The sequence below is a fragment of the Podarcis melisellensis genome (assembly GCF_964234715.1).
Source record: "Podarcis melisellensis genome assembly, chromosome: 3".
In the NCBI taxonomy this organism is placed as follows: domain Eukaryota; kingdom Metazoa; phylum Chordata; class Lepidosauria; order Squamata; family Lacertidae; genus Podarcis; species Podarcis melisellensis.
Window position 1 is genome coordinate 27,237,746 of NC_138530.1, and position 27,815 is coordinate 27,265,560.

The 27,815-nt window shown below is 41.2% G+C and overlaps 1 protein-coding gene across 7 annotated transcripts in view; it reads right to left on the reverse strand.

Annotated features, from left to right (window-relative positions):
* The window catches only part of USH2A (usherin), a 425,043-nt gene that overhangs the window by 36,871 nt on the left and 360,357 nt on the right, over positions 1-27,815 (reverse strand). For all 7 annotated transcript variants that reach the window (XR_014166233.1, XM_081903562.1, XM_081903561.1 and 4 more), the window contains exons 61-62: positions 27,162-27,516; positions 1,489-1,716 (exon numbers count right to left, since the gene is read on the reverse strand). Coding sequence is in view for 6 of the 7 variants with exons in the window: in XM_081903562.1 (XP_081759688.1) it covers positions 1,489-1,716; positions 27,162-27,516 (583 nt within the window). In the remaining variant the exon portion in view is untranslated. The remainder of the gene's footprint in view (positions 1-1,488; positions 1,717-27,161; positions 27,517-27,815) is intronic.

A 27,815-nucleotide genomic window follows, 5' to 3' on the forward strand; every position in this document is an offset into this window, starting at 1 on the left:
AGAAGGAAGAACTATTGCAGGGGTCAGCAAACTTTTTCAGCCGGGGGCCAGTCCCTGTCCCTCAGACCTTGTGGGGGGCCAGACTATATTTTGAAGAGAGAAAAAAAGAATTCCTATGCCCCACAAATAACCCAGAGATGCATTTTAAATAAAAGCACACATTCTACTCATGTAAAAACCCGCTGATTCCCGGACTGTCCGCGGGCCGGATTTAGAAGGTGCTTGGGCCGGATCTGGCCCCTGGGCCTTAGTTTGCCTACCCATGAACTATTGCCTCCTCTCACTCCCCACCCCTGCACTCTGAGAAGCACCAAAAGGAAAGCAGAAAAGTCCCCAAAGGTAAAGAACAGGAGGTCCAACTAAATGTCACATTAAGCTGCTTTGGGCGGCTTTTCGTGTAATATATAAGTGGCAGCTTTAATCACACTGTTGTTTTTTAAGCATGCTTAAATAGATAGGATAAGACAACAAATGTAGAGAAATTATAACACGTCATGCTGTTTAATGGACAATTTACTGCAGTTCTGTTTAATGCAGGATATGCAACTGTTCATGGTAACAAACCTATAGAGCTCTTTATAATTCTAAGAATGTAGCCCAATATCCATCAAAAGGACACCACTTGCAAAACGATTACTAAAAACCCATCTTCATACAATCATACATATATCCTACAGTCAAAGGTGGGGAAAGAAAGGTAGAAAAGAAAAGAAAAATACCATGAGAATTAAATTTAGCAAAGACAGTGCAAAGGAAGAAAGTAATTATGACAGAAACAGGGTCCTCAGCATTTCACACATATATCTTGCCTGTCGAGAGCACAAGAGTCTTCATGGTGAGAGTTTCCCATATAACCAGCTTTACTTTCATTTGAATACAGTGGTACCTCGGGTTACAGATGCTTCAGGTTACAGACGCTTCAGGTTACAGACTCCGCTAACCCAGAAATAGTACCTCAGGTTAAGAACTTTGCTTCCGGATGAGAACAGAAATCGCACGGCGGCAGCAGGAGGCCCCATTAGCTAAAGTGGTGCTTCAGGTTAAGAACAGTTTCAGGTTAAAAACAGACCTCTAGAATGAAATAAGTTCTTAATCTCAGGTACCACTGTAATTTAGGACAACATCACTCAAGGCCAGTTCTATGGTTAATGGGGTCCCTTAGCAAAGTATCACCCGATGTCATGGCCCCATAGTTCTCCTTTGGCTCATGGGTCCTGGGAGTTTTCTTTGATAGTGTCTGTTGCTCCAGATCATTTAACTAAGAACAGGGAGGTGGCTTGTAAAGGGTGAAAGGAAGACATCATCTATGAGTGCTGTTGGCTGTCTATCAATGCAGGACCTGACATCACTTGCACCTTACATACAAACCACACATCCCTTCAGAACTACAAAACGGACAACAATTTTCACCATGTATTCAGCAATGAAGTTCCAACGTATGTTCATATCTTTCCACCCCGATTAAGTCATTTTCTAGGTTGGGCTTACCTTAATGTTGCCATTGGGCTTGGAAGGCTCGGCCCATTTAAGTAACAGCGCCCTGCCGTTCTCCTTCTTTTCCACGGTAAAGTTGGACAGGCCACTTGGGGGCGCTTCCAGGGTGCGCACGGAAGTCCATGGACTTGAAACTTGCCCAGCGTTGTTGACAGCAACAACATGAATATGGTAAGTTGTGAATGGCTTCAAACCAAACAAGTGAGTTTGATGCGTTGTTCCCTGCAGCAGAAATACACAGAATATTCTTTCGTTGGGTTGAATAAATGAATTATGGTGGGTTGTTGAATAAAACCTATCTTGAAGGCCCAGCACTAACAGGCAAATTTTACCAAGTTTGTGTGTAATCTTCAGCAGACACAAAGGGCCAGAAAGGATGTGAAACCTATGTTCTGACCGATATTGTCGGGCTATAGTTCCCATCATCCCTGATGACCATAATGGCTTATGGGACTTACAAGTCCAAAAGCACTTGGAGGGCCATGAGTTCCTTATCTCTGTCGTATTGCCCTCCCTTATCCTAAATAATATCCTATGTTATAGCTCTCTTTTTCACAAACACTGTGCTACTGTTGCCACAATTATATTATATTAACTACACTATACTATACTATACATTATTCTATTTTTTATTTATTGTCAGGTGCTGTTGCGGTTGCTCGAGAGTAACCAGGCAGGACTCTGACCTGTGTTTTACAGGCTTTATTTTGGTGCAAACTATTTACAGTGAAGAGCCGCAAAGCTCATGTCTGGCTCAATCACTAGCAGAATCTGGGAGTGGTCTTCTTTTGGACCTCCCCCAACATAAGAGTTCCGTTACCCCAAACTACTGCGCAGAATGGGCGATGGCAAGGGCGTGTTTCCCTCCTGACCAGCTTGCCCAGAAGCGGCGTTAAGGCTCCTACCAGTATCCTCTGGTCCTTGCACCTCCTCCCCAGAAGGGGAGCTGCTTCGCAAGATTTTCGGAGGCTCCCTGTAACACAACTGCCCTTCCATTTCTCGCCTCTGAGCCAATGGCAGTTCCCTGACATTTATTATATTATATTACTTTGCTGTGCCTACAAAAAGTGTAAGGCAATGCATTTTATCCTCACAATAAACCCTGTGAGGTAGCTTCGACTGAGACATAGAAGGTGGCCCAAAGTAACCTAGTGAGAACTTAATGGCTGGGTATGGAATTGAACCAGAATCTCTTTGGCCACAGTTTCTAACTCTACTCTACACTATACTCATGCTCTCAAATAGACTACATCCCTATATCATGGTAGCAAGCACTGACTCCCCTCCACCCTGTGAGTAGCCAGTGCAGATGTAGTCTGTACATCTTCACTCGCACACACTGTACACACTTAGGCTAGTTCACACAACTAGAAACTGTGCTTTATGCAGAGTTCCCATTGCTGTATACATAGCCTACACAGGTCCATTCTGTACACATTTAGGGCTGTGCAGCAAAATATGCCGTGCATATATCCACTTCACAGTGGTGCAGAGAAGGGCTTTTTGCATGGTGGTACTCACCTTGTGAAATGAAAATACTCAGAAGATCAACCAGCTATTGAGTGCTTCCATTGGCAATTAAAACCTTTCACCCAAACATTTTCTGACTTTTAATACCTGCTCCTGGCATATCTGACTTCTCTACTTGATACTGATACTTTGCTTTTATTGTTATATCTTGTTATCTTGTTATCTTTTTTTTTATGATGTTAGCCACTCTGAGCCCAGGCGAGATACAAATAATTTTGTTGTTGTCGTTGCTGTTGTTGTCGTCGTCTGTAAACCACCATCGTATTTCATTCAATGAAAATAATCTTATATGAAAAGATTTCATATCTGTCACAATGCCCCCTGCTCCACCCAAACAATTTGATGGCATTCATTTCAAATCTGTTAGATTAGAGTACATTTTCTCTTTTTCTGGTGGTTAGGTCTATCTCCTTCATCATGCAAAGAAGTCAGGAGTCAATTCCTCAGTTTTGTGTTAAGTGGCTAAAAGCCAGCACTTCTAACCTTTTAAATATTTAAGTATCTGCTAAGCTAACAGACTCGGAAACAATTTTTTTGCGGAAAAAATAATCATTTCTTTTTTAAAATATTAAAAGTTAGATGATAAATAATTAAATAGTTATTTTCCCACAACAATGAGCTTTCCTTTTAGATAAATATAATGCAGCATTTGAATGTCCATTCTGAATATTAAAACTCAACATGCCACCAGTACTGATTATAAATATACTTTTCAATGACAATTATTCCTCCCCTCTCCCTGTTAAACAGGGCAGGCAGCAGTAAGATTGATAATGAAGAGAGGAAGGGAGAGCTGAAAGGATAGTTATTGTTAGGAATTCCTAGTCACCCATGCTTGACAATCCTACACTTGAAGCACTGTATTAATCAGATACTGAGGTCAAACACAATGCAATTCTTTACATGACTAATTTACACGAAAGTCCCATTGATTTCTATAACACTTGCTTCCAGACAATTGTGTGCAGGATTGCAGCCTTAGCCTGAAATCCTACACGTATTAATGTGGCAATAAGTCCATTGACCTCAACGGGGCTTACTTCTGAGTAGATATATATAGGTTGCAGTCTTAGTCATATTTTTTCAGAGAGAGAAAATAATAGCAGGTTGAATTCAATGGTGAATGCCCACTGACAGAAGGTATCCATAAGTGAAATGGGGAAAGGGAAATTCAGAGGGTACTTCAGATTTTGAGAAGGCGCAGGACACTGCAGAGACAGAGAGAAATGGCGAACGTTCCACTGATGCATGTCTTCCATAAGTGGACATCCAGTGGATTTCACCCAGTGAAAGGTTTTTGACAAGGATTCCAGAATGCAGAAACATAAAATTGGATTATTGGTTCATAGGTAGTATCCGGCAGTATCCATCCACTGACAGGAAGCAGGGTCTTCCATAAGCAGTAAATCGGTAACATTTTTGCCGATTCCTCCTCTATCTAGCTGCAAAAAAAACCCCAATCTACTCCAGAAGCATGAAGACCCTTTGGAGCAGATTGGGAGGGGACATAGGATCTTAAAGGCATGGGGCAAAAGGAGAATCAATACTTCCTCATCTCTGCTCACAAAAGCTTCTACTGGATCAAAGAGTCACCCATCATTGGAGGGGCATAATTGGCTACACCTCCCATATAAGCACAGCTGTGTCACTATACAGGGCTGGTAGTAATGCTCTATAATGATTTCTTCACCCCAGTATCAACTCCTATGGGGTAAAACTCTGAGACTATGTTTGTTTCCGCTTAAGTTCAAAACCTCTTGATGTTATGAATACAGGGTTGGCACAGCCATTAGGCAGGCCGAGACTGCTGCCTCAGGCGGCAGAAGGCCCCAAAGCAGCACCCCCCCACTGATTCTGGGTGAGATCTCACCAATTTCTGGCAATATATTGTGGAACGCAGGAAACCTCACACAATTTTGTCACAATCTTGCCACAAATTAGCGACAATGCTGGTGCTGCTTCTCTGGTAGAAGGGGTACAGGGAGCGACGCTTCCTGTTTTGCCTCAAGCAGTAAAATGGGACGCACCACCCCTGCATAAACAAACAAAAATAAGGTGCACTGTAAAGCTACCTTCTCTTCAAGTGCCGTATCAATATGAAATATAAGCCTAAGGTTGCTGAAAAGAGAGTCAAGTTCTTTGCATCCAAACTAGGTCACAGCTGCTATAGGAAAGATGAGTCCTGACCCAATGTTGTTCTTTTTTTAAAAAAAAAATTAAATATACTTTTTATTGTTCATGGATTAGATATGCTCTTATTTTAAAAGGCAGAATTTGGGTACATGCATATTGTGTTTTCTGCTTCTCTGCTGCAGCTGTCTTGATAACCCTACCCTGTATGATGTTGATGGCTTGTAGACCAAAAACACTGAAACCAATGTCAAGCAGTGGCTAAAATCAATTTTTGTTTTTTGGGGGGGTGTCATTTAGACCCCCAGCACCTTGGATGCTCTTCATTTTCTGTTATTCACTGGAAGCTAACTGACCCCAAGTCTGCTTTAGTGAAACAGTAACCATCATCCAATGCAGCCAAATATGATCAGTCCACATTGGGCTGTTGTTCGGTTTTCACTTGTAGAGTTCCCACCCGAAAGTCTTTTCTACTTTACTACCTTTGGGGAGTCCTGTTCCCCACAGGATAGCCTTCTTCTGTGTGGATGTGCTGTTTCATCAACATAAGGACCAGCTCTTAGAGACCTGAGTCTATTATAGGTATACTATCAATTGAAAGAAAAATACAACGGTCATTGAAGACAAGCTGAACCACCACAGCATTATAACACACACACAAACACCATTTTCAAGAAGCAAAAAGTTTTACATACTTAAAAGACCAGTTTGTGATCATTCATGGACGCAAAAGTATAGAATGGTTTAAATGCCTACAGAATCACCTCAAATACATTATACATATTTAAAACATTAGCTGCTTGGGGACATTCAGAGATACCACTTTTCATAAGAAACATGGAAAGCATGTGGACTATAAAGAAAAACATATGCATATTGTCAATAGTAGCACCTGTTCAATTACAGTTTATTTCAGTATGGAGAATCCCGTTCAGCCCCTAGATGGCAATACTATCAAACAGTTTTTATACCAGGAGTACTTAATGATTAACAACCAGCGTTCAGTCATCCAACATACTCAAGGCAGCCATTAAAAAAATAACAAAAATGATTTCATTATAGATTCTTTTAATAAACATTTATGGCTTAGATCCTTGAAAGTGGAAGCATTCAAACTGCCATAGCCAAAGGGAACTTGTATAGCCCAATGCAAAATTATGGACTGTGGGTTAAAAGTATGGAGCTCAAATGGAGGTTCATGCTTGGAATAAAAATCTGTCATCAGAAATTATGCTGGCACAAAACACAATTAAAATTAGCTTTACAATTGGATGCAGTCTTTATTAATAGGTTTTTATGAGGACAGTTATGTATTACACTTCGACAACTGAACTTTTAAAAGCCTAAACTTTACACCCTAAGGTTTAGTAGTGAAGATGGGGTGGCCACGCAAAGTCAAATGATTGGTTCTTATGTATTACAAAGAGCCTTGGAAATAGAACAAACACGGAACTGTACACATAAGATATAAAATACTTGGCTCTTTCTGTGTGTCTTTGTCTGCAGACGGAACAATCAAGATAGGTATTCTAATGCTATTGTTGTTAAAAAAAACCCCAATGAATTTTCATAAAGCTTGCTACAAACTGTCCTGTATTATTTGCTGCAATAATTCAAGATTCCTTGAAAGCTTCCTTTATGGAATGCATCAAAAGGTTGGGGGGGACTTTAAAATAGCAAAATATAATGTGGTAATGGCCAAACCACAGATTATGTTAAATTCCTGGTCACTGTTAACATGCCTTTTCTTTTCTTTTATAAACAGCAGATCCAGGGCATCTAATCAGGACTGGGACCACAGCACACTGGGAGTAAGAATTAACTCTTACCACTTATGCCACAGTAACAATTAAAATTGCCCCCCTTGAAGCTGCTATTTGCTACACTAGGGAAGATGTCATTAGGGCCTTAGCACTCATGATATTCAGGATTAGAAGCACAGTGCACGGGAAGGTAATATTTTCCTTGTATTGCACTCCTGACTAAAATTCCTGCCCAAGAAGATGCAATTTCAAGCACAACTGAAGCTTCTTTGAGAAGTGAATGTTTTGGCAGGACCATCACATTGAGGGGTGAGGGTGGGTGGAAGGTTAGACCTTTCCCCACGTGTTTTGGTCCCTGAATTGCTCACAGCTGCTAGTTTAAAAAGATGTGCTAAACACAATCTTTGGCTTGAGCATGGCATGCTACCACTTCTTCAAGACAGCATGCACTTCAACACCCATCTGTTCCTGTATCTGTTCCAGCTACTACGAATCTAGGGTTTGGAGACTTTTATAGACTAGTTGGTTGGATCCTCACTTACTGCCAAAAGATTAAGTCAATTATGTGGCAGTAGGTTCCTACAGTGGGATTCCGGGGAAGGGCTGTAGCTCAGCAAAAGAGCATCTGCTTTGCATGAATGCAAAAGGCCCCAGAGTCACTCCCTGACATTTCCAGATAGGGGTGGGAGATACTGTAGGTAATACTGAGCTAGATGCATCAGTAAGTCCATCTCAGTATAAGTCAGCTGGGATGCCAATGGTGAGAGCAGGTTTTGCCAGAGCTCCTCTGTACGTCCTTAATATGTAGTAATTATTCATATGTACAAGACCTGGAAGTTTGTTTATTCATTTACAGTGGTACCTTGGGTTACATACGCTTCAGGTTACATACACTTCAGGTTACAGACTCCGCTAACCCAGAAATAGTGCTTCAGGTTAAGAACGTTGCTTCAGGATGAGAACAGAAATTGTGCTCTGGCGGCAGCAGCCGGAGGTCCCATTAGCGAAAGTGGTGCTTCAGGTTAAGAACAGTTTCAGGTTAAGTACGGACCTATGAAACGAATTAAGTACTTAACCCGAGGTACCACTGTACTTCAATTTATATCATATCCTATCACTTAGGCTGGAGGCATCTTGGTTCTCCTACCCTCTCACTTGCCAAAGCCCAATTATTTTCAATAATGAAATGAACGTAACTGCAACAAAATATTCTTCCTTCCACTCCATTCTCTTGTATTCAGAATAATATGTCCTTGCCACCTTGCCTGCAGTGCCTCCATCTGAGGAAGGGCCAAGGAAGGAGGAGGCAGCAGATGTCAGTGCACAGGTGGTTCAGCTTGCTCAGGCAGAGGAGTATCTTGCAGTGACTCTGAGGTATTCCTCTTCTCAGCTTACACAGGAATTGTCACATTAACCCTACATTAAAATTGGACATAATATGCTCCACATTGAGCTGCCCTTGAAGACCATTAGGGAAGCTAAGTTGGTGCAGAACACCAAGAAGTCCTTCATTGCACCAGTGGCAGTGGAAGCAAACCAGCAAAGCATGTGCTCTACCACTGAGCTGTATGCCTCCCTGAAAATATTCACCTGAGACATAGTGGGAATCGCTTATATACCTATCAAAATCTCTGAGATCTTCAGTTTGGAAAGCATTACTAACAGCTATAGTAAATTAGCCCAGACCATGCTACAGGACCTATAGTATAGGTGTACCATATTCATGTTAAAAAACAACAATGAAAACATAGTTTACGAACATTTTCAAATCTTGATAACTCAAACGCAGATAATTTGTGTTGTTTGGTCTGAAAGTCATCTCAAAAGCAAGGAGAAGCAGGGTGACAATGGTTTCAAACAAATGTGCACCTCTAGAATATTTCAGACGGCTTCCCGCTTCCCTCCCCAGTTAATGAACACAGGAGTTGCTTAAAGCTCCTTTCATTAAGAGTGGGAACCCAAGAGCACCCAAAAAAACTATGCATTTGGCACTTGTACAAACTTTTCAGCTCAGCTCATGGGCATGATCAAAACTACTCAGCCTTCAAAATCCCGACAAGTTTATACCTTCTCCTGTGATTGCCTTTGACTACTTGAAGTGCCCCAAAGGTGGTGAAAGGGTCAAGAGGTTTGTGTAGGTTGAAAAGGATCAAAAATTAGCATTGATTTGTGGTTGTCAATAACACTCTGCGTGGGTAGACTCCCTGCACAAATGTTTAAACTGCACAAAGCTACACAAACTAGTCATCTTTGAATCTATTGATCTGGTGATCCAGCAGTTTCCAGGATTGTCACTCTGGGCTTTGTGTTCTGTTTTAAGATCTCCCAACATGCCCTGGCATTTCCTTCCTGGGATGCAGGAAAGGATTTGAAGAGTATTAGCTGCATTAGGAGAACTGTTGTGGCATCTGAGAGCTGATGGACAGGTAATATGGCTATTTATCACTTCTTTGGGAGTAATCGTTAGAACAAAGAGTGCCATTAATCAGAGACATTAAGAAAATGACTGCTTCCAGTGCTCTATGAGGAAATTTATTTTTCATCACATTGTTCTCTCTTTGTTTGCCACCCTTAGTTTTTGAAGGCACAATGTCTAAAGCTCAAAGAGGATGTGGTTCATATGCTTACTGGGCACACCTCCCTTGTGTGCAGAAGTAACATGCAATGCATAGACAAATATACACACAGATGTCCTATTTGAACTATATTAAGGTTACTTATGCTATATGGAAGGGACGCGGGTGGCGCTGTGGGTAAAACCTCAGCGCCTAGGATTTGCCGATCGCATGGTCGGCGGTTCGAATCCCCGCGGCGGGGTGAGTTCCCGTCGTTCTGTCCCAGCTCCTGCCCACCTAGCAGTTCGAAAGCACCCTTAAGTGCAAGTAGATAAATAGGTACTGCTTTATAGCGGGAAGGTAAACGGCGTTTCCGTGTGCTGCGCTGGTGCCGGTTCACCAGCTGCAGCTTCGTCATGCTGGCCACGTGACCCGGAAGTGTCTGCGGACAGCGCTGGCTCCTGGCCTCTAGAGTGAGATGAGCGCACAACCCTAGAGTCTGTCAAGACTGGCCCGTACAGTCAGGGGTACCTTTACCTTTACCTTTATGCTATATGGATATACGGATGTGTGCATGTGCCACCCAAGTCACTCTTGTCCTCATACATATCAGAGGTGCATACACAGTTCCCCCCATGACTTCCTCCTTTTTATTTATTTTTCTCTACAGTTTATATAGCTCCCAATATAAGGAATCCGTAAGTGGTCCACAAAGGGTCATACAAAATCTAACACATTGAAATACCATAACAGTAAAGAAAATCAATTAAAATTTCAGAGCAAAACCTAAAATGCCAGTAGAATTTGAGCCGCGTGATCTAAACATTCCCTTAAGAGTCTTTCAGCTGCCCCACATGCAACTGATGACTCCTTATCCGAGAGAGAGAGAGAGAGAGAGAGAGAGAGAGAGAGAGAGAGAGAGAGAGAGAGACAGGCAAATGAGGATGAACAATTAAGATACGTAGGGTGAGAAAATTGCCAAAGACTTCTGTTGTGCTTCCTAATGGGAAGTTAAATAACCCTTTGCTTGTGTCCTAATATGTACAGAGGAAATGTGGGGCAGACGTGCATAAAGCTATATACTGTGGATCTAGATAGGAAAACTATGGGTCCTTCAGATGTTGTATAGGTACTTATCTCCTTGGCTCAGGGATTGCATAACCATACCCTCCAACATTTCTTCAATGAAAATAGGAACATCCTAAGGAAAAGCGGGACATTCTAGGATCAAATCAGAAACCAGGACAACTTCTGTAAATCTGGGACTGTCCCTGGAAAATTAGGACACTTGGAGGGTCTGGTTGACTTTATTTGCAAACTGTCATTGTAAGCTACATCTGTAAGCTATTACAGTGCTACATCTTAGGGATAGAAATGAGCAAACAAATGAAAGTATACGAACCAGTGGCTCTTTAAAAATGTGAAACTGCCCTGTTTAGCTAACAATAATAAATCCACACCTTAACAAATAAAAGCCAACTGAATTATTTCACCTCTTCCACTGTAACTTAGAAATACACAGCAAAATCGTCATTCATTCCGGTGACTCCTGAGTGGAGAAAGGAATACCATGTAGGCTCTTTGAAATGAATGAAGGGCACCAGCGCTTGGTGGATTGTGCCCTACATCAATTAAAAGCAACTGGGTTTGTATTTGATCACGGCCTAAAAGGAGACACTACTTAGTGACTATAAATTGTTTCCTTTCTTGGCACCCCTTGACAGCTAGGGATTTGCTGCAGTCCCAACAAGAGTGAGAGTTTCTTGCTTTAACTTGAAAACAAAGCTTCATAAAAGAAGTCAGTGGCTGCATTCTACAAGCAAGTGCATTTAGCACATTGCATTCAGTTACTCTGCTGGGTATTTCCTTTTCCCTTTTTTTCTTTCTTCACAGAGTAGGCGGCTTTTAAATTATCAACAACTTTGCTAGAGTTTTGCTGGCTAAACATGACAAAAGCCTTTTTCTTGGTGCGAGTGTCTGACTATTTCATTGGACTATTAGAACAAAATTATTTTACCTTTTCTCTGGGAAAAAAAAATATGTTTGTATATTGAGAGTTCTATCTGAAAACTACTTTCTTCGAATGAATATTTTCTACACCTCTGATTGTTGTTTAATACTCTCAACATAAAAAGGCAGTGGGATTTTCCATACACTAATCTATTTCAACCATTTGCTTCAGAACCTGGATCTGATTGCAGAATATCACAGCAAAAGAACAGGTTTCCCTAGATTGTATAAGGATCCTTCCACAGGGTGGATTTTGCAAACACTGGCCATGCTGAATTAGCAAAGGCTAATTGTTATGACTGAGATTTAAAGATGCCAGAAAAGTTCTCTCAAGCCAGGCCCAGAAAATAACTTTGGAAGTTAATTAAAGCTAGCCTCAGTGGAGAGGAGAATGAATTAGAAACCCCAGTTCTTCTCTGGCTCAGACTAAAATTTGAGCTGAATAATATCTGAAGTCTTCCCTGGCCTCTCAATATTTCAATACTGAACGTAATGGAGTGACATCAGTGGGAAGGGGGAGAATGAACGTTTTGATATACAGTGGTACCTCAGGTTACGAACTTAATTCATTCCGGGAGCATCTACTTCCGGGTTAGTGGAGCACATAACCTGAAGCGTGCGTAAGGAGGGCGGTACGTAACACGAGGTTCCACTGTACCTAAAGATCAGAAACATCTCTTTATGTATGCGATGACGGCCTGAATGGGATACACCCAGAAATGGAAGGAAGGTACAATTTTGACTAAGGAGGAATGGCAGGCTAAATTAATGGAGTATGCTGAACTGGCTAGTTTAACAGGTAAATTAAGAGAACAGAAAGGGAGAAATTTTAAAGCAAATTGGAAAATGTTTGTTGAGTATTTGAAAGAATGCTGTAAACATCTCACGTCAAGCAGTGAAAATATAAACAAAGGAAGAATTGGATATGTTAAAATATGGAGTAATCAGAATATGCAGCACTAAAGGATAACTGTAACGAACCGTGGAGGGGGGAGGAAGAGAAGTTGACTTGTTATATATGGATTGCTTGGTGTGTGTTGATTTATAAAACTGAAAATGATAAAAGTTTTTTGTTTTGTTTTTAAGGAAGGGGGAGAATGAGAATCATGGCGGAGAACCCAACCTTGTTTTTTTACTGCAATGTCTTAATTCTCCCACTGTTGTTTTCAACGGGGGGGGGGGGGGATTAAGAGGCTGCCAGATGGATTATTTGGATTGGCTCAGAAAAATGATCTGAAATCCTGTGATTTCTTTTGGAAGATCTTGGATCTAAGTTCATTCAAGGTGACCTTGGAAGAGGCAGTGGTGTAGCGTGGGGGGGGCAGGGGGGGCCGGCCGCACCGGGCGCAACATCGGGGGAGCGCACTCGCACTCGCAGCTCTCTGCCCCTACCTGGCTCACTCAGGGTTAGGGGGAGCAAATTACTTGCCTTGCCCCGGGTGCTGACAACCCACGCTACGCCACTGGGAAGAGGCTGGACACGACATTTACTAAATGAACTTTCCAATCCCTATGGTGGTTCCTGCTATCTCCAAAAAGGGAGATGGCAACCATAATCTACTATCAAGTGTAATTCTAAATTGTGTTTACATAAGGGAGAGGAAGATATAGTTATAAATTATTTTGAGACATTGATGTAATAAGTGACATACACTTGTAACAATAATATTCCCCATCTGAGTACAGTGGTACCTCGGATTAAGTACTTAATTTGTTCCGGAGGTCCGTTTTTAACCTGAAACTGTTCTTAACCTGAAGCACCACTTTAGCTAATGGGGCCTCTTGCTGCTGCCGCGCCACCAGAGCACGATTTCTGTTCTCATCCTGAGGTAAAGTTCTTAACCCGAGGTACTATTTCTGGGTTAGCAGAGTCTGTAACCTGAAGCGTATGTAACCCGAGGTACCACTGTACCTGGCTCAGAAAAATGATCTGAAATCCTGTGCTTTCTTTTGGAAGATCTTGGATCCAAGTTCATTCAAGGTGACCTTGGAAGAGGCTGGACACAATTTACTAAATGAACTTTCCTATTAACTATTAAAACACTATTCCTCTTCCACAGTAGCATGCTCAAGCAGTGTATGCCTACAGTAAATAGGTCTTACCTCAGATAAAACTATTCACTGAAACTATTATCTCCTACCTGGAGATGCCACAGATTGAACCTGGGACTTCCTGCATGCAGAGCAAATGTTGTAACAGTGAGCCATGTCCCTTCCCGCAATGTTTCTGGCTCTTCTGCATCACTCCAGCCCTTGCACCCAGCCTTTATTTCCCAGCTTGACTGCTGAGATTATCTAGAAGAGCACTGTTAGTTGTCATCTGTGTTTCAAGGAGCTCAAATGACTTCAACTAGAAGTCAGGCATTCATTGCTGGAGGTCACAAGCTGTGGAATACTCTTCCAGCAGAGATTTACCAAGCACCCTTGCTACTATCTTTCCAATGACTCTTGAAGATGGCTCAGGATCCCAGTATATCAAGGATCGCCTCTTTGCATATGAAACTATCTTCTGAGGCCCTTCTTCGTGTGCCTCCTCCACAAGAGGTCTGGAGGGAGGCAACACAAGAACCTGCCTTTTCTGCAGTGGCTCCCCATTTGTGGAATGCTCTCCCAGGGAGGTTTAGCTGGCACCTTTAGGTGCCAGGTGAAAACGTTCCTCTTTAACCAGGCCTTTGACTGATTGACATCTGATGCCCTTATAAAATGTGTTGTAGAAGGGAGAATGATTGGGTTGTTTTTGTTTTTATCATGTATTTTCTGTTTTTTATATTGTGATTTTATGTTGTGAACAGCCCCAAGATCTACAGGTATAGGGAGGTATAAAAAATAAATAAATAAATGAATAATGTTCTTTATACCTGCCTATTCAGCTGTTTACATCTCTCTCAAGATGAGTTGGTCATTTTAACAATTGTTTTGCTTTGCTTTTTATATATCTTATGCTTTATTGTATGTATACATGTTGTCATACACCACCTTGATATTTTATATGTGTGGGAAGTATATTAATATTTTTATAAATACATTTTTACTGGTCTTCACTGTTCACTAACTCTATAATCAGTGATCATGGATCTATCTCTCTGTTCCAACTGAATCAGAAGAGGCAGTTGAGGTGTTAGACTAGTGCTTAGAGGCAGTGATGGGCTGAATGTGGGCTCACTGTATTCATAATAATAATAATATATATATTTTTATTTATACCCCACCTATCTGGCTTGGTTTCCCCAGCCACTCTGGGAGGCTCCCAACAGAATATTAAAAACACAATAAAACATTGAACATTAAAAACAGATGTCTTCTAAAAGCCAGATAGTTACTTATTTCCTTGACACCTGAAGAGAGGGCGTTCTACAGGGCAGGTGCCACCATGGAGAAGGCCCTCTGCCTGGTTCCCTGTAACCTCACATTTGCAGTGAGGGAACTGCCCAAAAGCCCTCAGAGGTGGACCTCGGTGTCCAGACAGAACGACAGACTGGCAATTTTGGATTATTGTACTGTGTTCTGTGTGTGGCCTCCCTTGAAGATGACTCAGAAACTTCAATTAGTCCAAAATGCAGGAGCCAGATTGCTGGCTGGGGTTCTGTTTTAAAACAATTGCATTGGTTGTCAGATTGTTTCTGGGCCCAAGTCAACGTGCTCACATTAGTGTTTAAAGCCCTGAACAACTCAGTCCCCAAACACCTGAAAGCCTGCCTCCTTCCCTACGGCCCTCTCAGGTGCCAAGACTGGCAGGGGGGGGGGCCCTCTTGGTTGTTCCACGGCCTCACTGACGCAGTTGCAAATGGAGATTTGTCAAGACAGGCCTGCCCACAGGAGGACGGGGGGAGGAGGACCATGGTCATCAGAATGTGAATGCATGGTTATCAGAATGTGAATTTGACCTCGCAGGGCCCCCTGAGATACAGAGCAGGCTGGTGGAAATCAACGGACAGACTGTAGGAATGTTCTTTACGGAGCTGTCCTTTATGAGATATGGCTCTTGGAGAGTGTAAAATCCACACAGGACATGTTTGTTTTCAACCCGCTTGTGAAGATTATCAGAGATCACAAAGAAAGGAACATATGATAACAACAAGAAAATGAGGAAAATAATAAAGAGATTATCTGGACAGAACTGGACAGAACTGTGAAATTAAAGCAGCAGCAAGAGTGATGTTTGGATCCCTTTCGGAGCGCGAAGTATGGGTACCCCCAATAAAATTGTAAAAAAAATTGGATGTATAATTTGGAACTAATGTGATTTGGAATTAATAAGATTTGATTGGCCTGTTAATAAAAATTATTTTAAAAAAACAAAAAACAGTGACAATTTGTTGTTGACAAAGGACAGCTGGACATATAAAGGGCCCCATTACCTTCAGTAGCTTAGGGCCTCATCAAACCTAAATCCAGCCCTGAGGGTAGGTAATAAATTACAATAAATAATTATAATTGTAATAATTGCTCTGACCCTATATGATCTATTAAGCCACTTGATGGAAAAGTGAACCTTTCAGTTGAGGTCCTGGAAATGTTTTTAATGTCGTAACCCACCCTGAGACCTTACGGTGAAGGGTGGGTAATGAGCAGCAGCAGCAACAGTAATAATAATAATAATAATAATAATAATAATAATAATAATAATAATATGATAATGATGATCCAACATGGAGCTGCTGATGGGTAAAACTAGGAACAAGGCCTAGAGTACACACTCACGACCTTTTCCACATGGACCACTGCACTGTGGCTTCCATACGAATTTGCATACTGTGTTGTTTTGTTTTGTTTTTTTAAAAAACCTATTGAAAAATGTGATGAGCAGAAATAACTGCAGATTGGAGCAGATCCAAAAACTGAAAGAGCTCTTGACTCTGCTGAGTTTTCAAGACACTCTATTTCTATACTTGTTCTTTTTTTGTATGCTAGGTTGCCTGCCATTATGTTTATGTAATTCTGACAGTGTTCTTAATGACACACTAACAGATTGTAAAACACGCTGCTGGCATTTACTTGTTTTTTATATTTTTAAAACAATGTCCTTCATGTAACAGTAGTTAAGCGCGGCAGAAGGACATCATTAGAGCCATGGTTAAACTGTAATTTACACCATTAGGAAGGCAGGAGCAATTTTTATTGCCTGGCAATTTTCTTGCTGAAATATTTGGACCATATGGCTCAATTTGTGTAATAACCTTAATTTCAGCACCCTTCAGGTCTGCATTCATCTCCTACGGAATGGTAAAATGCGGTTTAGCAGAAAAGGCAACTGTCTATACTTAGAGAGTTGAGATTAATAACATGTCACGTCCTGTTTTTGGTGAAGGAATTCGAACAGCCGCCAGATGGTATCTCTACAAATAACTGTCAGGGGTCTTGATCTAATCAATACAACGTATTAATACATCTCCCTTTGCTGTTCCTCGAGGGGCTGGTGCGCAACATCTGGAAAGATTGGGGGGACCGCCAAGTAGAAGGCTGATTCTTTTCAGAATCAAACTGAGCCCAATTAATTTTTCATGTATACTTGATAACTGTTTCATAATGAGCTATGTGTCTTGACGGATTTAGGGCTGGCAGTATGGGCAGCCTGTGCTTCCTATCCCCATTCAGTCCACTTACAGAAACCAACCCATTAATCAAGCTATCTGGCATAAAACTGAAATCTCAGCTCAGCAAGAGATCAATAACCATCCTTTAAAAAAGAAGGAGGAAAGGAAAAACTCAACCAAACTCTAGTGGGCATAGGTATCAGCCATGACTTTAGTAATTGCTCTAGCAAAAAATAAAACAGAGCCATAATCACTGAAAAGGAATGTACACAGTAAAATTCATTCCCTGATCCCTGTCCAAAAGCCTAAGATTCAAGTTATAAAATATATAATGCAATGTGACTTTTTGGAGACATAGGGCACCTGGCTGATGTTCAGTGGAATGATTCTAATTGCTATGGCTACCTTTTAAATAATCCAGATAATTTGCACAGCCTTTCAACAAACAGGTATGACGACTGTCAAACACAAGAACAGCACCCATGGCAAAAAGCTAGAGAGGGAAGGGGTTGCTGCAAGGTGTTGGCTAGCTTCTAAGAGAAATTGCTTCTTGAGAGCTGGGAATCAAGATAGAAATGATCTTTAAATAAAAAACAGGGTCCTTGAAAGAAAAGGACACTATCTTCTAAAGTGCTGTATCAACCACCTTTGGACAACTCCATGGAACTTCTCAGGTTTTGTGTAATAAGAACCTGGTAGCAACCAATGGATAACAATGCCACCTTTGGAGTTTTCACAATTGATTAGCCCTCCAAAAACAGCCATATATTGAAGCACCCTGTTCCAGAAACTTTCTACCTGCAGGCATAGTCACCAGCGATGCATATAAGTCCTCTTCTGCCTACATTGTTCTATCAATTCAGGAATATATTTCTTTGCATGTGTGTTAGCTGCAAAGGCATATGGGACCATCTATGTGACGTGTTCACAATATTATTCCAAATGTCTGCTAAGACATTTCATTATTACATTTACTGAATTTACTCACAAGCTTTCCTGGGGTTTGGGAGTTTCTTTCTCCATATATTTTTATAATAATAATACAATTTATTATTATACATTTCCAATTTATTATTTATACCCTACCCATCTGGCTGGGTTTCCCCAGCCCATCCTTTTCCCCAGACTAAGGATGGAATTCATTGAAAATCTTGTGGTTCTTATCCACATGGATTCCCCCCCCCCCATGCCCATGACCTATGTATCTATTGAAGTGGCTTTTATAAAGGAAACTGAAAGACAGCGAGGAGAGGGGAAAGAGATGGGGCTACAGACGCTCTCTATTTGCTCTGCTGAAACACCAGCAATTTTGACTTCACCTCGCTTTGAAATATTTCCCATACCAGCTGGCCATAACAAAAGTTCTGCAACCAAGAAATATTGCCTGAGTTTGCTTTTTCCCTCCTCCCTTATAGTCCATTTCCCTTTTCTGTCATGTCTGAGCCACCTGGTGGAGAAGTGAAATAGAAACACATTTATATTCTATATAATGACTTGTTATTTTTTAAACAGATTGATTTAAAAAACGTTTGAACCTTTTTCTCTCCAAGTTATTTATCTTCTATCTAATGAGTAACTTCCCATTTACTTTTCTTCTTTCTTTGTTTTACTACCGATGTTTGACTTAAGCCATGCACAAGACCTCTGAGCCTTATTCTCTGACCTCCACACATTCATCTCTGCTAGCTGCATAGAGTCTACACACCCATATCAGGCAGATATAGGCTCCTAAACCTCCACTGCCTTGTGCGATATCTTCAAAAGGAGGAGTAAACCCTACATAAATCCAGACTGGAGTCTCTAAGATGGTTGGATGGCACCTCATAGCCTCCTTCTGGCAACTCCAGAAGCGAAGCTGGTGCCAAATGTATTGATCTGATTTCCTTAGGACCACTCCATTGTCTTGAGAGAGAGATAGATGCCAACAACTGTATGCACAATCTGAGACCTTCTATGTTGCAGGTTGTCGTGGGCTCCATATGAATGATATCAATAAATGTGTGGAGGTCAAGGGCTGGCCAGAAAGCACTATGCTGATCAGCCACCCACACATGTTCATTTATAGCCAAATACACACCTGAACAGAGCCATTCAGTTTCTTGACAGTCAATGATGAATAACCTGGAGAATGAATATATCAGCACAGTTTATGAATCCCTTTGATTGCAAGGCTTATTTTACACACTTCTATCAAGCTCTTATTATTAACAGATTAAGAGACAATGGTTTATTTTCCACTGAAGCCTCCTCAGTTCAAAGGTACAATAAAGTTAGGGTCAGCCATTCCTGACCAGCTCTATTTAGGAAGCAAATTCTGCATCTTGAAAGCTGAATTCAAATAACATGAATAATTTGAGGTGCCTGTGCTACGTGTGGGTCATTTCACTAGGATTATAAAGTAAATGTCTCTCTATTTGAGAGTTCACTGTGCGCTGCAACTTAAAAAAACACCTCCACTGTTAGGCATAATTAAAACACTCTAACAGTTAGTTCAGTAATTTAAACATTGCAGTATTGTTGTAATATTTTTCTAGGCTTCAGGAGTTCACAACTGTTTGGCCCAATCCAATCTGGGAACACTGGAGAAGTTATCACCCATCAAGGTAATTACTTTCAAGTTGAAATAATTACTCCATCAATGTTAATGGTCTTTCAACTTCAATAAAGCACTCACCTGCCGATAATCACTGCTAACCTCTTGCTCTCATGCAATTCCCTCTCTATTTAGTGGGTTATATTCCAGCCGTTAGAGTGGTCACTTGTCCTGAACAGCTGCTGAATTTCACTTTGCTTGGCTGTGAACCATAAAAAAATTAGTCATCTGTGTATGGTTTCCTCATAACCCATAAGCCCTTGCAGAGCTAACGATGTGATCTTCTAGCTCCAATAGGGCATGTCTGGGGCAGCCATCTTGTTTCTGTTGGTGGCTACTCTCCATGCTAGCAACAGCACAGCAGTTCAATTAACATTTGCCCCCTCATTGCCACTTGCAGCTTTTGGTCTTTGCTAAGTGGCACGTAGCCTGAACTGGTGGCATATGCAGCTCTCAGTATTCTGAATACTTGCTCGCCATATAATTTCAGAAATCCAAATGTGTTTTAAGGTGACTGAAAAGATGGGTAGTGCAAAATATTGTTGCTCAGTGTGGAATACTTAATTTCCACTTCTCTTATTTGTAATAAGACTGCTGCATAACTGCAGCAGCTGATGTGTCTCTAATACACAAATCTGCTTTCTCTTCCCTCCTCGCTCCTTTTTCCTTTTGCGTCAGGTCTTTTTAGATTGTAAACTTGTGGGCAGGGACTCTCTATCTCGGCACAGCACTCAGATCGTATTAGGTGCTTTGTAAGTGATTGGTAAATCAATGGTGGATTGCTGTGGGGCAGATGTTACTCACTTCTAGGTACAGGAATATTACTCAGTCCCTACTTGAGAACTGATATGCCAAATTGCATTGCAGACATCAGAACTGTATGACTGTTCCAGGAAATAAGTAAGGTTTAACAAAAGCTTTTTAGAAAGAATAACTCAACTTTTTTCCAGGTAGGCTACAGCCCAGCAAGTTATCACTGTAGAGAAATATTGAGCACATTCCAGGACCACTGGATTTTATTTATTTGTTCGTTTATTTTACTCATCAGATTTGTTAGCCACTATATCTTGCCCATGGCAATCTAAAGCGACTGCAATGTAATGTTACATTTCATTACAGCCACTGTGAAGAAGTGTAATTATTTCATGATTTTATGTGATGTATTTTTTTGTCAAATTGTTCCATTTGCTTTAGAGCAGAGGTAATTAACCCCTAGCACAGGGGCATAATACATCCGCCCAAGCAACTTTTTCTGATCCCCCAAGACACATACCACATGATTTTCATTTCAACATCATAAAAAGGGGGAGGTAAGGTACAGGCGTCCTGCCCAGCATGTATATGTACGGTACCTGGAAACCAACCAATCAACTCAAACCCAGAAATGGCAGGAGAGGGCTCAAGAGTCTTCGTGGTTCATGAGGAGACCCTCCCCGGATATCAATGTCATCAGTGAGGACAGAGAAAGCCTGAAGAGACTGGAGGTGCAGCGGAGCTTTGTTTATGCTTCTCAGCCTCGCCACCTAACAGCTGATGTGCAGCGTAGTGCAGCTGCCACCGCCATGTCCTCCAGTCCCAGAGCTTCAATTCCATTTGTGGATTCCCCACTTTACACAATTTCACATATGCATATGGGGGCCCAGAACATAGCCCCCACATAAGTGGGGGGGACACCTATACACAGAGCCTATACGCAGCCCCTGGAACTGGAGTGGCTCCATCAGCATAGGCTTGGCTTCGCCTTCCCTCAGGTGGGATACCAGGAGGTCTCTGCCTACCTCAGTCAGTTGTCCAATACCGCCTGGAGGAAGTGTTGCCAAGGAGACCAGGCCAGGGAGGGGAGGGACTACCTGCCCACACAATAGAGGTAGGATCTTACCTGGGAATCCTCACTTGGCTCCAGAGCTTCTCCCACCCTACCCACCCTCAGTTAATTTCTTATTTCGCAAGTTAACTTTTCTTCACGGGTATGCTGGCACTGTTACGTCAAGGTTGCTGTTAAAGGGCCGGAAAGGAATTCCCCTGCATTGGCAGGTTTTGCCTTTCCCGTAGCAAAACGTCACAACTTTGGCAGTATCAGGCCTTGGGCGGAATCCTTTAGTCTATCTTCCTCTTTGCAGCGGCGATACCAGGGTTCCCCGTTAAAAGGGTTTCTGAAGGGAGGCTTTGACCGTATGCCGAGAGGTCGTCATTGCTCTCCCCTGCGGCAGCGGTGTAACGGGGGTGGCTATCTCTGCTTGAACATATGTTCTCCAGAGCCGGCCCATCCCCCCCCCACACACACTGGATAACCCTGATGCTCCCTAGGTCCCCGGCTGGGGACTGGAGAGGGATAATTCCCAGTGCCTGAGCCAAGGTCTACCCACATTTGAAATTTAATAAAGTTGTGGCCAATTTAATCCCATAGCACGTTGTCTTGAGTCGTTATTCCACATGACGGGGTGGGGCGCTTGGGATCTGGGGGACTCGGCCTGTCCACGCAATAAGCCTCACCAGCATAAGCCCTGCTGTCCTCCTCCATGTGCCCTCTGCATCCCTGAAAGTGGCTTGGGGTGGATTGGGGGAATCCCCACAACAGGGCAAATGGGGATCATTCTGTCTGGCAAGCAGATAGAGTGCAGCACTGAATTCCACCCAATGCACAGGCCACAGCCCCAAGCCATTGCAGCCATTCTTTACTTTTCTACCTGCTCATTTTCAGGCTTTTACTGTTATGCCACATATTGTAGGTTTCTGTGGTCTATTTGGACATGCGGTATACATTGAATGCAACGCACACAGGAAGCAATGCTAAATCAAATTCCTTGGTTAGCAAAGGCTTTGTAAATAGGAATCTTCTCTCTCTCTCTCTCTCTCTCTCTCTCCACACACACACACACAAATCTTCAACTTTGGTAGCAACAGAAACATAAAGGACAGACCTCTCTGCTTGCTCGATACTGTAAGTCTTGCAAAATAACGTGAAAGCTTGTGTGAGAGAATGACTAATGGCATATCCCATGAGAGAGCTCCAGTTGAGATGCTTTAGGAGATTAAATGCTTTAGCCTAGTACCCCCGTAAGCTATATTTTAAAGGGGCATAAGTTTAATCATTGGAAGCTAGTTCCTTCAATAAAATTAGATTTTAATTAAAACATCTCATTCACAAATTTGCAGTTAAGTGTTTGCCAGCAATTTCATGGGAAATTCTATTTCCACAGAGTAGCAATTTTCAAACATGATGTCTTTATTTCAGATTCCTGTGAAACTGAACACACACACAGAGGCATTATTCACATATCAGCCCAGTACTACTGATGTCAATATTTAGAGTTGAGATCAATTTTCATCCGATACAAAATTCAAGTTGAATTTGGAGGCATACCAGGAATTTTAAAGGAATCCAATGAGTTTTTATATAACTAGTAACGTATCTCATGTGATGAGGTGGAAATTTTGTCTTGGACAAAATTCAATGCCAACAAATTGTGAAGGAAAAATATCCAGATAATTTCAGGGGAGTAAAAATAGTTTTGAGGTTGATACATTTGATAACATTTTTAATTTCTCATCTTCCTAGTCATGGGGTTTGATATTAGTAAATGAAATACATAAATATTAGTTGCATCCAATGGCAACTTCAGGACCACTGGGGGGGGGGAAGAGAAATTGTACAAAAAGAGTTCAGTTGTGTTTTTTTCATGACTCCAAGATAATCCTCATTCTTGAGTGGACTCAATCAGTTCCAAGGTATATGTGAGTTTCATTGTCTCTTTTAATCCAGCAATTTAGCACTAAATGTGAAGTTTCAGAGAAGTTCCCTGAAACAGAAGCTTCAGAAAAATGACATTGCACAGAAAAAGTCACTGCTCTTATTATTATTTTCATCTGCTCCTACAGGAGGGTAGTCTACCCGCATAGGCTAAAGACCAATATGGACTGCATTTGCTACATCAGCACATCCTATCCGCAAATCCAGAGTTCCATTCAATGTGTCCTACATTGCACTTAGGGAAATAAAGCACTGCTTTAGTATAAAGCATTAATTTGCAATAAATTTGTTGGGCAGGGAAGCTGCCTTGCTCTGCAGAGACAAATGTTTAGGCACAGTAACACACATTTTTAAATGAAAAGTGAAAGAATTTTTAAATAAATATAGAAAGATAGTAAAATGCATCAGTGCTATCTAAACCACACTTGATCTTTATGCATATATTTCTGACATATTTTTCCATTTCAGGTTTTGTAGGGTAATGTTTCTCCAGTGCCAAGAAAATACAATTTAAAAGGCGTTAAAATGCCTTTGCTAAAGAAACATACTGTGGCAACATTATTTAAAAAGCCATTTTGCTACATTTTATTGCCCTCAATGCAACCATCTTGGATATTTTCTGTTGTTGTTGGCATGATGTGCAAGACAATTCAATGCATGATTGGAGAGAGGAATTCCAAAACTCAACATCATGCTGAATGGTACTTGAAAAGGATTTTGAAAACAACTAGAAACTATCCACTTGTCAGTTCTGGCCTTTAACCTTTAAAACATATGTTTTAAATTGTTGCAAGAGAGTTAAAGTGTCTGATCACTAGTGGGAAACAATAAATTTGCTTTGGGGAAAGTGTGCAATTCTAGATACTTCAGGTCCTAATATATTGTCCAGAAGCAATACTGTGCAGGCATGGCCAAACCTGGCCCTCCATCTGTTTTGGGACTACAACTCCCATCATCCCTAGCTAACAGGACCAGTGGTCAGGGATGATGGAAACTGTAGTCCCAAAACAGCTGGAGGGCCAGGTTTGGCCATACCTGCTGTAGAGGGAAACAAACATATATGCAGTCTTGCCATATAACTTGGCATGTACTTATTGAACAGCTGGAAGGCTATGAATTGTACATAACATTTTAAAAAATTAAGAGAAAGAAATTCAGGCTCTTCCTTAATATTGACCACTTCTTATCCCTGCTAATCTGCTCATGTTGAAAGTAAGCCAAGAAAAAAACAACAGCTCATATATTTCCCACAGAAAATGGTATTCAGAAAATTTTAAGATAGAATATGATATTCTGTCAAAATAAATTAAAAAATTGTTTAGCAGCACCTTAGAGACCATGAAGTCCATCGACCTCAATCTGAAGAAGTGTGCATGCACACGAAGGTTTATACCCAGAACAAACTTAGTTGGTCTCTAAGGTGCTACTGTACTATTCATTCATTCATTCATTCATTTATTTCAACTGTGTCAGACCAACACAGCTACCTACCTGAATCTATGATATTCTGATCTGACATGAGTTTATATTGTGGTGAATCCTAGACTACGGTATATGAAAGTCTCCATTATTATGTGAGTTATATACAGTGGTACCTTGGGTTACAGATGCTTCAGGTCACAGACACTTCAGGTTACAGACTCCACTAACCCAGAAATAGTACCTTGGGTTAAGAACTTTGCTTCAGGATGAGAACAGAAATCGTGCTGCTGCAGCGCAGCAGCAGTGAGAGGCCCCATTAGCTAAAGTGGTACCTCAGGTTAAGAACAGTTTCAGGTTAAGAACGGACCTCCAGAATGAATTAAGTTCTTAACCTGAGGTATCACTGTATAATGTAATTAGAATATATGAAAGTCTCCATTATTCTGCATAGGGGTAGAACCAAGACTAACAGGTCCCAGGGCTGGTATTTTCCATGCCATTACTTCAGATTACTACATAGTGGCAGCAGATAGTGACTTTTTTTGAGGCTGGCTTAAGTAGACATCATACATCAGATGGTAAATAACAACTGAGGCCTGCTTCCTGACATTATTTTTCTATTCGCATAGGAAGAGCCCTGCTCACTCAGACCAATGGCCCATCTTGTCCAGCATTCTGCTTTCACAGTGGCCAACCAGGTGCCTATGGGAAGCCCACCAGAAGAACCTGAGTCAACAGCACTCTCTCCACATGCTGTTCCCAGCAACCAGGATTCAGAGGCCTACTGCCTCCAACCATGAGGGCAGAGCATAGCCATGATGGCTAGTAGCCATTGATAGACTTATCCTCCATGAATCTGCCAAGTCCTCTTTCAAAGCCATCCATATTGGTGGCCATCACTACATCTTGTTAGAGCGAATTCCATAGTTCAACTCTGCACTGTGTGAATAAGTATTTTATTTTGTCTGTCCTGAATATTCAACATTCATTTACTTGTCCCCAAGTTGTAGTATTATGAGGTAGGGAGGAGCAAAACTCCATTCACTTTCTCCACAACTTATATAACCTTACACAGTTCCGTTATATCCCTCCTTATCTTTTTCCTGAGGAAAAAAAGACCTGTAAGGAGCATACCCTTTTCCTAGGGAAGTTACTTCAGCCCCTTGATCATTTTGGCTTCCCTTTTCAGAACCATTTCCAGCTCTACAGTATCTTTTTTTGAAATAAGACATTTGCAACACAGTGCCAGTCCAATGCCTCCTTTGACATTACGATTGCTGAAATAGCCAATTTACAGCAAAATCACAACACTGTAACTTGTTCTTAGTTCTGCCATTTCTTCCATGCAGAAATTGTATCCATCTAATTAGAGGTTCCTGTATTTGTCAAGGTTTGCAACTTACAGTATGGGAGTGCCAGGTGCTACTGTTGGTAAAAGCGTTTTCTTTTTGTGGTGGTTGATTTATTTCTGATTCTGAAGAGTTATGAGGCAAATCTTCCTAATTACTAAACATAAATCATAGGAGTCAAGCTAATGCTAATTTTACTATCATGCTTAAACCAGCATGCACTTGGAATGGTTGAAAAAATATATCTGATTTTGCTATGATTATATTTCATTTTGGACTTTTAAGTCTCCTAACCAAAGGATATTTACTAGTAAGTTCTGCTATGCTCTGTGGAACTTATGAGCCAACATGCATGGGATTGTGATGGGCTGTTGTTCATGTGTAGATGTCCTCATTGTTGCATGTGAATCATCCATTATTAGCGTACATGGGCAACTAAGGATTGCACCATGTGAATATTTTAGGACTACAACACTTAATCTATTAATCAAGACTAAGAAGGTGCTTCCAATTAATTGGGCAACACATTTTAATACAAATACTTTCAACGCATGGGAGGCAGGAAACGGGATAGCAAATGCCATTAAAAAAGAAAAATCCCTGGATTTTCTCCCATACAAGAGCTTTTTCTACGATAGTGACCACTATGATGTATGTGCACATCAACTAAAAACAAAGTATCCTTGTTTGCTTCAGAACTATTGTCGTTATTCATATATACATATAACTGATTAATCAACTATGACCAATGGTTTGTCTGACTAACCATAGTTTGTGTGATTGAATTTTTATGTGTTTTTCTTATACAGAGATATTATTGTAAACCACTTTGATTTTTTTTAATGCTGTAGCATTATATAAATATCTTTTTTTATAAACAAATAAGTAATGTAACCAGAAACATGCAATCTTTCTTGAAATGGCCGACAGCCCTAATATGCACTTCTAAACCACAAATGAGGTCAGAAAAGGAAACTGCATGCGTTTCTAAAAATGACTCCTTCACGTTGGCTGATTATCTAACACTTACCGATACAGTTAATGCAGTAACAGCTGGCGTGTTGAATGTCGGGTCGCTCTGTCTCTCTTGATAGACGACACGATATTGAGAAATGGCACCGTTAGGAGAAGTGGGTTCGGTCCAATTTAGGAGCACAGAGTAAGCGCTTAAAGCTTGGCCCCAGGGAACTTTCATGCCCCAAGGTGGGGCTTCCAGAGTTTGTGTTGAAGACCACAAACTATCCACAGAGCCCTTGGAATTCTGTGCCCTAATGCGGTATTCATACTCCGTGAACGGCTGAAGGACATCTGTAGCATCAATGAATTCTAAAGCACCTTCAGACCAGATGAAAATAAGCAGTTCCTCTCGAGTACCCACTGGACGTCTGAAAGTCATACAAAAATCACCTGTAAATAACTTTTATAGCCACTAATAAATAAGAGATCATTTGATGCTGAAGTACAAACTTCAAAATGACTATAGCCTAGTATAGTTCAGTTTTTATCATTAACAATGATACGAACAATGGACTTTTTCTTTCGCAAGTACAAATCTTTACCTATTGTCAAATTTGGTTGTTTCAATACTGATGGTTACCTGTAGCAACTGTTTTTAAAGTCATGACATATTTACAGGAAGCAGCGGTTTTTGTTTTGTGCTACGTTGGTGGTAAAAGTTGAATTG